The sequence below is a fragment of the Arvicola amphibius genome, chromosome 3 (assembly GCF_903992535.2).
Source record: "Arvicola amphibius chromosome 3, mArvAmp1.2, whole genome shotgun sequence".
NCBI lineage: Eukaryota > Metazoa > Chordata > Mammalia > Rodentia > Cricetidae > Arvicola > Arvicola amphibius.
In genome coordinates, this window is record NC_052049.1 from 179,306,429 (window position 1) to 179,319,605 (window position 13,177).

Sequence of the window (13,177 nt, forward strand, 5' to 3'; positions counted from 1 at the left end):
GCAATCTGGAAACTCCCTAACTCAGGGGATGTCTTATATCAGTATAAGATACTCAAGTGGGGAGAATATAAACCTTAAATGCCATTTACAGAGGACTCAAACCCATCTCACACGCTGAGTAATCCAAAACATTGAAGCTGAGCAATGGTATGTTTAACTGTTAGTTCTGCCAAGGCTAAGCTGTTGGACTTTAAGCCAATGTCCATACTCCAGAGTCAGTCATTTGTAGTGAAGTTACACATCTTTGTGTTTTCTGCATACAACAAAGTAGGTGATTTAAAATACACATTTGTTGAAACCAATTTACTCCCTTTTACAATTGTATCTTCAGTCTTACATTTAAATATCCACCCAAATAGTCAATGAAACCAACAGTGGACTGTGACAGTATCATTCAGATGAGATGATAATGCAAGAAAAAGTCAGGTTAAACTCAGAAACCAAGCACAGATTAGAAGTCTGCTCATCAGAGCCCATGAGCCCCGAGATCCCGCCTGCACGGCTTCCTGTCCAGAAGTCTGCTCATGCGCCTAATGTGCCGGAAGCCTCACACAGACAGAGCCCATGAGCCCCCGAGATCCCGCCTGCATGCCTTCCTGTCCAGGATGAACTCCTCACTGCCAATGAGGCCTGCACAGCAGCTAAGCATCGTCAGAGCAGACTCATGAGGTCCCAGCCTATTCCAGATTCAGCATATGTCCCCAAAGACCGTGCTGTTGAATTGCTCCCTGAATTACAAAATAACCTCAGCTTTCGGAAGCCACAAACTTTAAAACAATAAAAAAGAAGAAAAAGAAATTTTAAAAGGAAGGGTTAAGATCCGTTCAAAGACACTGCGTATCACACATTACAGTTAAGAACGGGTGACACCAAGGACAAGAAAGGCACAGGGAACTTTCTACACATCAGACAACACTGTCAATGGCAGCTACTTATTTTAACCAGATTATGGGTGGGGGAAATGAATTATTAGCAGAATTTGCACCACCTTCTTGGAAAAAAATCTAACAATGAAACATTTTATATATATATATATATATATATATATATATATATATATACACACTTTATAATTTTGTATTTATTTGAAGAATCTTTGGTAACAACTGTGTGTCTCCCACATTATAGGACTTTTGAAAATGAACTTACTATTCAGCATTTGAAAGATGAGCTGTAGAGCTAAGCGCTGCGCTTTCATATTGCAACCTTAAACCTGACCGCTAACTGGCACTGGTCATGCATTTCAACACAGTACATTTAACCTGCGAACATACACAATGAGAGGCTAATACCAGAAAAGAACAGACAGCAATGACAAAACATAACAATGACAACTGTTCTTAAGTAATTTATTTTTAAATTATAAGATTTACAATGCCTTGATTATGCAAAATATCATAATAGAAATTAAACTAAATCAATAAACCAAAAGAGAAAACTTTTTCTTGAATATCAGTACTTAAGCCATCTTTGTTCCAACCACATCTTATAAAGTACGCTAATTTCAAATGTTTCACTTGCAGGTTTAATTTCTCATTTGCAATGTTTTATGAACTGTAATTTTTTTCAAATGCTATTATACCTAGTGTTTATACTGCAACAGCAGCAAAATCTCACAAGTGCGATCAAATGTGGAAGTGGGGCCCAGACTTCAGCTTTTAGCCACAGACAGAAATTATCCACGGCAACTGGTAGAGCAAAGTACTCTTGAGTGACCAGAACATGGCTTAGAACACTGACGGCAGCTGCTGTCCTGTCCCTCTGATCTGAACCCGCCGGCATGTGGCAGCATTACTGCTGTGGATAGTAAGACTGTTGCGGGGGCTGAGGGAAGGGGTAGGTAGGCTGCTGGGGTCCTGGGTATGGAGCCTGTCCGGGGCTCTGGTGGTATACCGGTGTATACGGCATGTTGTACTGGCCATATGCGTAGGGGTTGTAGCCCAGGGGCAGGGGCATTTGGCAATACCTGAGGGGGAGAAGAAAACAAAACCCTGGGTTGGTAAATCAAACCCTGCAGAGTGAGGCCATTACTCTAACAACAATTTTCAATAACAGCTTTTCATTCTTCTAGGAAAGAGAAGTGAGACAAAGGACTTGTTTCAAAAGAAAAGGCATCTCTACCATTAATTAAATCAAAGATTATCATGCTGCTAATACTGCCCAGAAAATAATAATGCTGACTCCCACTACTAAAGGGAGAATGAAAACAGAAACTGTCTATTTGAATGAAGTTCTCTAGTTCTCTGGCTATGCTCCTGCCCAGGGCTGGAGAGATGGCTCACTGGTTAAGAGCACTGGCTGCTCTTCCAGAGGATCTGGGTTTAGTTCCCACCGCCACGAAAATAAGTAAACAAATAAATAGACATTCCCACGTAGAAGGCTAACCTTCAAACACATCACATAACTGTCTAAGTTTCCATACATCAGTTTACTAGACACTGAGATTCCCAAGTATACGCACATCAACAAGGCTTATGATCCTGGCTTCACATAAAGGCAGCTGGGGCACAGGTACTGAATTTCACACAGAAGAGATGTGTTTATACAAATGAAAGATGCAAAAAATAACAACATATATCCTAGACATCTAGGAAATAGCTGTTCAGTTCCTCAAATATGCAACTGTAACATGATTTTAATTTCTGAGCAAGCCGACAACACAGCTGGGTCATGAGAACTGTGCTCAGAGAGGGATGAGCCTGTCTTTTAAAGAGTAGTCACAGCTAGAAATTCGTTAATTCCTAGGTCTTACCCAGGATATCCTGGATAGGTAGGATATGGTGGTCCCTGAGCCTGTGGAGGGGGAGCAGACCCAGGGGTCTGTGGCGGTGCTGGTGAAGCAGCCCCTGCCCCTGTGGGAGCAGCAGCAGCAGAGGAGACTCGGTTTGCTGGAAGCACAGGAGGTGGAGGCCGGGCTGGAGGCTGAGGCTTCGCAGGCTGAAAGAGAACACAAGCGATGACAGAGTGTGCAGTGCTCTCGGCGCTAACGAGGGAGAGCACAGGCATCCGGACGTTCAACTCCCACTCTCAGACATCAGCCTTCGAGTCTAGAACGTGGCTGAAAGTCACTCTCCGACTTCTGAAGAAGTCTGACGTCTAGTCATGCTGTCTCCACCAACACCACACACACTACTGGGCCTACTGTCAGGCCCCAAATTCTCTTTACTAAACCTTTAAACCTGTGAAAACTTTTTTAAAACACACAATTGCATGAGCAGTGATAAAATTGAGCAACTGTTAACACTATTGTCTCCCGTGTCTGTAGAACCATTCAAAGCTGCCAGTTTCACAGGGCCAGCCCTCTAGACAGACATCAACACTCAGCGAGTCACCAAAACAATCATGCTGCTCCATAGGTTGGCGAATATCCACTCCAGATCCAAGATTCTTACCCACCTGAAAGAAAGGTCTCTGTGGTTGCCTTTGTGAACCAAATTCAAATCAAGGTTCATGTGCCACAGACTGTAATGAACTATTCATTCTCATCTAAAACTCCCTCCCGTCTTCGCATGTGGTTTAGAAAACAGGGGAATCTCAAAATGTGCATCTCATGCTCTAGGTTAATCAGCCATTTCTGGGACAGGACTGAGCATCGTTTTCCATCACTGTCTTCATTCGGGAGAAAAGTCCACTCTAAGGATATTGTTTCACTCAGGCTGAACATTTTTGTCAGTGAGAATTCATGAATGCTGCTGTGTTTATACATTAGAAGCCATCACAAGGTTGGACCCCCAACCACAGGTGGGGACCACCAGTTCCCTTCACTGCAGCCTTGAGCTGGCCAGCTGCAGGACAGGGATGCAGCAGGGGTCCTGGCCTACTCACCGGCATGGTTCTTGGAGCTGGAGTTGGAGGCGCTGTGGCGTGTCCCCCAGCAGGGGGGGACTGATAAGCCGGAGGAGGGATGGAAGGAGCGCTGGGCTCTCTGGCAATGCTCTGCTGCAGATCCCTTGTGAGAGGCAGAGTGTTAAGGTTAACACCATGAACAACACCTGTAAGTCGTTACCTCCTTTGTTTTTCTTCACATATTAAGCAAACATGCCTCCAAATAAGGACAATATTCTAGAACGCACTCCTATTCTTGCCTAAAAAGTGCATCTTTAATCCTGCAGCAAAACAAAGCTGTACTATGAATGACTCTACTTCTAAGACCAGCAAAGGATAGTTCTTTCAGACGTCTTCATTGTAACTAGAATAAGGAACGTCTTAACTAGGCAAGCAGTCTTAGAAGATTGTTTCTTATCTAATAGTTAATTACAAAACAAAAAACTAGTAACACAATTGTCAGAGAACTGTAACCCATTTGAACACTGGGCTAACATTTCAATCTGAGTATGACATCAGTGTCCACACAAATCATCCCAGCCCCAGAGTGGTAGAGACAGATCACAAGTTCAGGGCCAGCCCTAGCAGTGTAGCAAAAGCCTGTCTCAAATAAACAAAAAAGAGATAAAATAAAGATGAATTAATTATGCAAATATATCAATTTCTAGAACAATTTTTTGACCTGTTGCTTAAAGATACATGGCACTGAGCTATTTTGTGTTAAAAGCTAATGTAATAATCCGTCACTCTAGATTTGTGTGTTTACTTGGAGGACCTGTAGAAGCCAGGAAACTAGAAAGGGGCCCCGAGAGGAGAGGGAGGAAAGATCTTCAGGGAGGCTGAGATACTGAGCACAGGAGACATGCAGGGGGAAAGAGGAGTGAGGGGGAGATGGGAGGAGGAGGACAGCGGGAGGGTGAGCAGCAGGGGGGGGGGATAACTAAATACTGGGGATATTTGAAAGAGTCATCCAGAAACATACAATTTTATAAACTTCCTAAATATATAGAGATATATGTAGATGTATATTCATATATGGGTGCATACATGTACATGATATGCATATATTACATATATATACATATGCGATGGTTGAATTGGGGTTACCCTACACAGGGGATAGTGTTCCTCACAGAAGTCACAGGTTACCAAATAAAAAATCTACTGCCAGGTGTGGGCTATCTCCCCTTAAGGTGTTAGTCAAAGGCTGCTAAATTCTGTTCCCTTGCTCACATCATAAACACAGTACCTTTGTGTGAGCATGGGTTAACTTCCTCCTGCTCACTCACTATGTCAGTCTTCTACTATAGGCCCAGCTTTCTCAGCAGCTCCTGCAGAAGGGACTGTGCTATTTCCTGAACCTGTCTTCCCCAAGTTACTACTGCTGAGCTGTTTCACCTCCGTGCCCCACTGTGCTTCCACACCTTGGATTTCTTTTCCTTCATTCTTTCATCCCAGATCAAGATGCCCATGACTCTGTGAAATGCTCAGAAGACAGAAGGGGAAGTGCTGTATTAGCACTACCCAGTTCATTTTAAACACAAGGAAGCAGCTTAAGTACAATCTGACGCACAAAACAAACTCACTTCAAGAGCTCGTCTCTCTCTGTCTTCCGTGCAAACACTATGTCACTGCATTTATTCTGGAACCTGACCAAGATTTCAGTCAGCTCGTTGTAAAACTATAAGCAAAGAGCAAATACAAGTAATAAGTAAAAAGCAATTTTAATCTAAGGAAAAATAAATTCTAACAATAATTTAATTTATCAATGATGCTGGGACTAGAAGGTAAATTTGTTCACATGAGATACATTCATACTATCAACTGAATAACTCAGTACTAAATATGACCCAAGATTGATAAAGAAAATAAAACTAAGGAGATCATGTTCACAGAATATTGACACTAAATATTAAATAGCTGTAAGTTACAAGTTTTATAACTGTGAATATGCTCCCAATCCCTACATAAAAACCAACCTCTAAGAGACGACTCTAACTCTGTCGTCATGCTGAGTTATAAGAGACGACTCTAACTCTATCGTCATGCTGAGTTATAAGAGACGACTCTAACTCTATCGTCATGCTGAGTTATAAGAGACGACTCTAGCTCTATCGTCATGCTGAGAAACCTGTACAGTATCTATGAAATATGGGCGTCACTGCAGATAACACCCAAGGCTCTCTGGAGAATTCTTCAGCTCATCTCCTTGAACAAAGCATTGAGTCCTAATGTCTTACCCTGCCACACCATGGCTTTACAGTGCTAGCTATTCACAGATTGTTGAGAATAAATACTGTGTCTCATCAAGGTAACTTTATTCAGTAACCATTATGAAATTAAGAACCAGAAGAAACTTTGTATCTGAAAAACTTAAAAATCACTTCTCTCAAAAGCAAAACAATCAGGGAAAAATATATAGCTAAGCATTCCTCTAAACCCTTTAAAGAACAAATCAAGGAATGCACTTAGAATGTATCTGAAGACGACTTTGATACTCAGGAAGTCTGTCTTCATCACACCACCATCACAGGAGATCAAAGCCATGTGTCCCCTCCCACCACAGATCAGTCCCAACTAGCCCTAAAGAAGACGTCATTGGTTTTTGATAGCTCTAATTCCTGCTACCTGCAATGTGTAAGTCCCTTCTCTACACAATTTATTCTTCAAAGCTCCACCAAATGTTGCTGCCTCCGCTGAGCATTCTCTCTGCAAGCCTGACAGAAGCAAAAGGCAGTAAAACCAGCAAATCAAATGCAGATACTTGATCCAACTGCAACTATCAATAGTATCCCATCTGTACCTATTATCTCTAGTCTCTCGTGTGCACACATACCTTTGTGCCCTCCTTCAAGTTAGCTACAAGTTCAACAAAATTGTCATATGCAGTTGCCAAGTTCTTCAGAACTTCTTCTCTCAAGTTAGCTTCATTGTTAGACTGCTTCATTTTAGAAAATTCTTGGTGTGAGACCTTTGTAAAAGAAACAAAGTGTATATTTACTTATAAATTTAATTTAGCTTAAAATACTTTTAAATTTTCTTTTATTTATTACTTTGTGCATACACATGTATGTGTGTAGGTATGCATGTGCCACAGAGGATAAATTTCAGGAATTGGTTATTTTCTTCCAGGGATCGAACTCAGGTCATCAGGACTGGTGGCACACACCTTTATACCCCGAGCCATCTTGATAGCCAATCAAAATATTTGTACTGGGGCCGGGTGTGGTGATATACACCTTTAATTCCAACATTGGGGAGGCAGAGACAAGCAGATCTCTAAAAACACCAAGCCTGTCAGGGCTGCATAGTAAGACCATCTCAAAGAACAAAACTAAAACAACAACAAAAAAAATCCATTGATCTCTTCTTCCAATTATGAAATCATGATTGCTGGTGTGCAAAATTACAAGAAATACCTGGAATTTCTTTGTGTCACATAAACTGTTTTGACTTTTTTCTTAAAATATCACAAATTCAATAATAGCAAAACATAATTCACAATGGTTACCAATTTCTATCAGTCTATAACACAAAAAGCACCCAGATAGAACTGATTATTTTAGAATACTTTTACCACTATAGAATTCTGCACATTCACTGATAAAATAGCAACATCTCAAGTTTGATACACAGCTAAAGTCATGTATTAGCCTGATCATTCTGCAGACATTAATGATTACCACTAATTTTGATTCTTTGCTCCCTACAGACAACAATAAAAAGGAAACAAATAGAAATGATTTGGAAAACATGTGCCTGAAAGTTCTCTAAGCTGCATGTAGCCAGAAGAAACTTTGTTTCTAGTACTAGGATTGAACCTGGGACCTCACACATACCAGGTGAATGAGACCAATGGGCATTCTCAACCATTAAGAGTGCATGCTGCTCTTCAAGGTGACACACAAGGATGGCAAGTTTGAGATTCACTTGTGTCTCACAGTGACAGTGAGTTCCATGCCAACCTGGCTATAAAGACCCTTTATTTTTGCATACTATGAATTCTTCATTTTCACACTCTTCAATGGTAATAGATCTGGCACACACATCCTATTAAATATATAAATGTACCTGGATATTTTTTAGAAGTCCCTCCTGTTTCTTCAGAGACTCTTGGACTTTAGCTGTTAGACCACCATAGATCCGATCCAGCTCAGTGACAGAAAGAGCCTCCTCATTTATCACGCCATCCTGAGCCAGAGCTGTCAAAAACTTGCTTGTCATGTCAAAATTCACTGACTTCAGGTCATTCTCAAGACCCTCTCTTTCCTTCTTTAGTTCATCAAGATTTGACAATAAGGATTTTAACACATTTACAACCTAAACAACAAACACATGCATGGTCATTGGTAGGGCATCCCTGAACACAAAGTTCAAGGCTGAGGAACACAATCCCTCTGCACTACCTCTTGGGAAATGAGCTTTTTTTTTATATTCAAAATTCAAAATTTTGGTATTGGAAACAAATGGACCTATCAAAGTAAAACAGTTACAGCAAAGAAAATATTTCAAACTAGGTTTGATATTGCAAGCCTTAATCCCAGCAGTGGGAGGTGGACACAGGTGGATAATTGAGTTTAAAAGTAAGGGCAGCTTGAACTACATAATAAGTTTCAGGACAGCCAAGACTACAGAGAGGGTGGGGGAGAGAAAGAAAGGAAGGAGGGAAGGAAGAAGGGAGAAGAAGAGAAAGAGGAAGGAAGGGAAGGGAAGGGAAGGGAAGGGAAGGGAAGGGAAGGGAGCGGAGGGGAGGGGAGGGGAGGGAGGGAGGGAGGGAGGGAGGGAGGGAGGGAGGGAGGGAGGGAGGGAGGGAGGGAAGATTAGCTTTCAGGGCTGGGAATACAGTTCATGGTGTTCAGCTTGCCTAATATGCATGAAACCCTGGATTCAATCTCCAGAACCACTGTTTCAAAAGAAGGAAAGAAAATAGTATCTCACCACTGAAATACCAGTAATCAGCATGACAGACTTAGTTACTGTATAACCAGGGCAGGTAAGTTCCTGGAAAGTGAAATCTTCTCATTTGCAAATTGCAAATCGTACCTATTTCAGGACCACTGTAAAGATCAAGGTGATCCATATGAAGTGTTCAACATAATTCTCTCCCTCTGCAGACGCAGAGCTCACCACAAAGCCATTGCTACCTGGTACTTGAGATCTCTAATTCCCAGCACAGGGCAGAGCCCACCATGCAGCCATAGCTACCTGGCACCTGAACTTTATGGAACAACTACAAACCTTGGGCACATTTTGAACTCCATAGAGGCTTAGAAATCTAAGCATTCAGACAGTTTTTTTAAAAAAATGTGAAACAGATCAGAAGTCTCATTTATTTAGTAAATTTAAGGTACCTCTTAAATATGTGCCATATTTTTTTATTGAGTCAGGTGCAGAAGGGCATATAAGTTTAAAATGTTAAATATATATATATTGAGAGGGCTGGGGAGATGGCTCGTGGGTAAGCATTAGGGCCTGAGTTTGGATGCCCACAACACACCTCTAGTACATGGTGATGAGCCTTCTCAGTATTTGTAGATAAACATTCTCAAATTAAAAATCTAAAGAGAGCTAGAAAGATGACTTAGAAATTAAGAGCACTTGGTACTCTTCCATAGGTCTTGAGTTCAGTCTGCGGCACCCACATAGGGCAGCTCACAACTATAACTCCAGCTTCAGAGTATTCAATGCCTTATGTGAGAATACCCAATGTACTGGCTGGTTTTGTGTGTCAACTTGACACAAGCTAGAGTCATCAGAGAGGAAGGAGCCTCGGTTGAGGAACTGCCTCCATGAGATCCAGCTGTAAGGCATTTTGTCAATTAGTAATCAATGATTAATGAGGGAGGGCCCAGTTCATTGTGGGTGGGGCCATCCATGGGCTGGTGATCCTGGATTCTATAAGAAAGTAGGCTGAGCAAGCCAGTAAGCAACACCCTTTCATGGCTTCTGTATCAGCTCCTGCCTCCAAGATCCTGCCTTGTTTGAGTTCCTATCCTGATATCCTTCTGTGGTGAACAGCAATGTGGAAGGGTAAGCCAAATAAAACCCTTTCCTTCCCAACTTGCTTTCTGGTTACAGTGTTTTGTTACAGCAATAGAAATCCTAACTAAGACACCCACACACAGACAGATACACCTACATATAAATAAAATATAAAATAAATCTTTTTCTTTTTTAAAAAAAAAAAAATGAGGAAAGGGTGTGCCTATAGTCTTTAAAGTGCCTGAGTGTGGTTTAGATCCCCGTGTTGGAGAAGTAGCTCAGTACCACGGACTGGAGTTTCATTGAACCAACTGTGCCGGACATGTCAGTAATCCTAACACTATTGTCCACACTGGACCACAAATTGAGATACATAATGGGTGTCTATGATTCACTGCTAATTTTTCAAAGTACTTAACAAACTATCTCACATAGTAAGTGTTGCTAGAATATATAAAATTATTCTATACAAAGAGAAATAAAATAAAGAATATGAACCACTTTAGGAATTTACTATCCCAGGAAATGTATCTTTTTCAATACAGCGTTTGTCTCTTGCCCAAGCTTATTTTCTGTGCACCAGGAAGCAGCTGTCCTATCCCGTTGCATCACTCTACCTTACAGTGGGCACTTTAGATTACACCTGCACTTTCTCTCTTCTTTAGGACTTCCCTAATCAGAGGCTCTGTGGGTTTCATCATTAGAAATATCATCATGGGCCAGGCGGTGGTGGTACATGCACATCTTTAATCCCAGCACTTGGAAGGCAAACACAGGCGAATCTCTCTGTGAGTTCGAGGTCAGCCTGGTCTACAGAGTGAGTTCCAGGACAGGCTCCAAACAAAACTATAGAGAAACCCTGTCTCAAAAAAAGAAAAAAAAAAAATAAAGAAAGAAATATTATCATGGGGGCTGTTAGAGATGGCTCAGTGTTTAAGAGCACTGGCTGATCTCCCAGAAGACCAGGTTCAAAACAAATCTCAGCACCCACATGGCAGTTCCAATTCCAGGGGATCTGGCACAACGTACATGCAGGGAAAACACCAATGTATATAAAATAAAAAAATAACACTGTTACCACATGAGTGCCTAGAACTTAGTACCCAGCTCACAAAAAGAACTCAAGAAATGAAAATAACATCAGGATATTAATCAATAATTCTGTATCATAATATATATATAAATAAATAAAATACTAGTTTAGACATAACAACCCTAATTTATGTCTACATGTGTATATGTGTCTGTGTGTGAATATACATGATTGTGTGGTACTTGGAATCAAACCCAAAACCTGAAGCAGGCTAAGCAAGTGCTCCACCAGGAAGCTATACCTCATACCCCATTCTTCACTGTTTAGAAGGTAACAGGAAGACACTGGGAGGTCACTGTACACAGCAACTTGAACAAAGTTCCACAAACACAGGACTACCCAGAGCAAGTTCCACCTTCTCACCTCGCTGCCCTGCATGGTCTTTGCTGGATTAGCAGAAGGGATGGCAGCATTCAGCTCAGGTTCCGGCTTACACAGAAGGGCGATGGTGTCGCGATGGGACTGGTAACGCTCTTTTACGTTCCCGTCAGCTTGCACAGCTTTATCTAAAACCGCTCTGAATTTGGATCCCTCTGGGGAAAAAGAGTTTCCAGAACTCAGGCTCATGGGGTTGACACTTTAAAGCCCTGGTCCTCAGCTTGATCCCCTCACACACACTTTCCTCTTCACTAGGCCCCAGTTCACTAGATAAGAGACCTCATCTTCTACAGATTGACGCAGTCTGGTTTTGGAAAAAAGACAAAATTGTCCATGGAGCTGGGGCACAGTCATCTGTTCTCACTTGGCTAATATTTGCCAAGTGAAAGAAACCTGACAGTTGTCTAGTTTCTTCTTACAACTCAGAATACAGGAAGAAATCATTCATACTAAAACAAGGTACAACTCATGAAAAGGTACTTCTCTCTTAGAAGATAATCTCACTTCTAAGAAAAGTAGATCCATTTGAAAAATCTAACAAAGATAAAGTTGTTTCTAGCTAAAATGAAGACACTGTGTATTGTAAACACAAACCTTAATAACTGAATTCTTAAAAAGCTGTCAAAGTAGCTGTTAAGGTTCATTCTCTCATCTACCTGGGACTCACTAGATTCACTACTAGGTCAAAAAGGAATGACAAGACCATACCTACCACTTCATATGTGTTTTTAAAATATATGTGGGGCTTGGAAAAGCTTGAGACTCACAAATCAGCTGCATTCCACCCGTCACAGAGAACCTAGATGAGTTTCATTACTGTTTTGTCTTTGTCTATCAAGGGGAAAATGAGTTTACAACTGAGTCTAATTTAAAAATATGCATGGATAAAGTGGGAATTTACTTGCACGCAGCTCATCTGTGCCATGTTACCTGCTCGTAAAGGCTTGTAGAGGTCATTGGATGCAGTCCTTTGCCAGCGTTCCTTGAATTTTGCTCTTAAGTCATTATCAGTTGCTTCTTCTTCATCCAGCAATCTTAGAGACTTAAAAAGGATGCAAAAATCCTTCAGATACCATTTATCATTTCTAGCATTTAAAAAAAGAAACCTCAATAATTTAATTGTTGTTTATGTGGTCTGAGAGGGTTGGTTGTTTGGTTTTTTGAGACAGTGTCTTGTTACATAGCCCTAGTTAGCCCAGTACTTGCTATGAAGAGAAGGCTGGCCTTAAATCCTTTTGCACCCATTTACTGAGTGTTGGAATTATAGGTGTAAGACACCATACCTGTTTTGACCAAACCCAATAGAGATAATCAATGAGGTAGAAATATTTCAATACCACTAATTGATTTCTATGTAAATTTTGTTTTGTTTGAAATGGTCTCAATATACAACCCAGACTAGCCTCAGATTTGTGACCCTCCTGCCTTCTAGGTGCTAACATTATTAGTACAAAAAGTGATATTTTTGTTGCAGAAATCTTGAGTTTTAACATGACAGAAAATTGATCTGGGGCAGTAGTAGAGTACTTGCCTAACAGGGAAAGGGGGCTGGATTTTATTACCAGTCATTGTCATTGTCATATTCTCTCTCTCTCTCTCTCTCTCTCTCTCTCTCTCTCTCTCTCTCTCTCTCTCTCACACACACACACACACACACACACACACACGAGAGAGAGAGAGAGAGAGAGAGAGAGAGAGAGAGAGAGAGAGAGAGAGAGAGAGAGAGAGAGAGAGAGAGAGGTCCAAGTTAAGGGTATTTATTACTTTTCTCAGTAAAACGGGGTACTAGCATGCACACAGCCGTGGGTTCAGTCTTCAGCCCCACATAAAAACCAGGTATAGTAGAACACACCTATAATTCCAGCACTTAGGACACGGAAGCAGGAAGATTAGAAGTTC

The 13,177-nt window shown here is 41.2% G+C and overlaps 1 protein-coding gene across 1 annotated transcript in view; it reads right to left on the bottom strand.

Moving 5' to 3' along the window:
• Positions 1-1,335: 1,335 nt before the first annotated feature.
• Positions 1,336-13,177, bottom strand: part of LOC119809114 (programmed cell death 6 interacting protein) — a 45,389-nt gene continuing 33,547 nt past the window's right edge. The window contains exons 11-18 of the mRNA XM_038321891.2: positions 12,209-12,320; positions 11,264-11,433; positions 7,897-8,145; positions 6,662-6,796; positions 5,412-5,506; positions 3,826-3,949; positions 2,753-2,937; positions 1,336-1,966 (exon numbers count right to left, since the gene is read on the bottom strand). Of these exons, the coding sequence (XP_038177819.1) occupies positions 1,792-1,966; positions 2,753-2,937; positions 3,826-3,949; positions 5,412-5,506; positions 6,662-6,796; positions 7,897-8,145; positions 11,264-11,433; positions 12,209-12,320 (1,245 nt within the window). The 3' untranslated portion in view covers positions 1,336-1,791. The remainder of the gene's footprint in view (positions 1,967-2,752; positions 2,938-3,825; positions 3,950-5,411; positions 5,507-6,661; positions 6,797-7,896; positions 8,146-11,263; positions 11,434-12,208; positions 12,321-13,177) is intronic.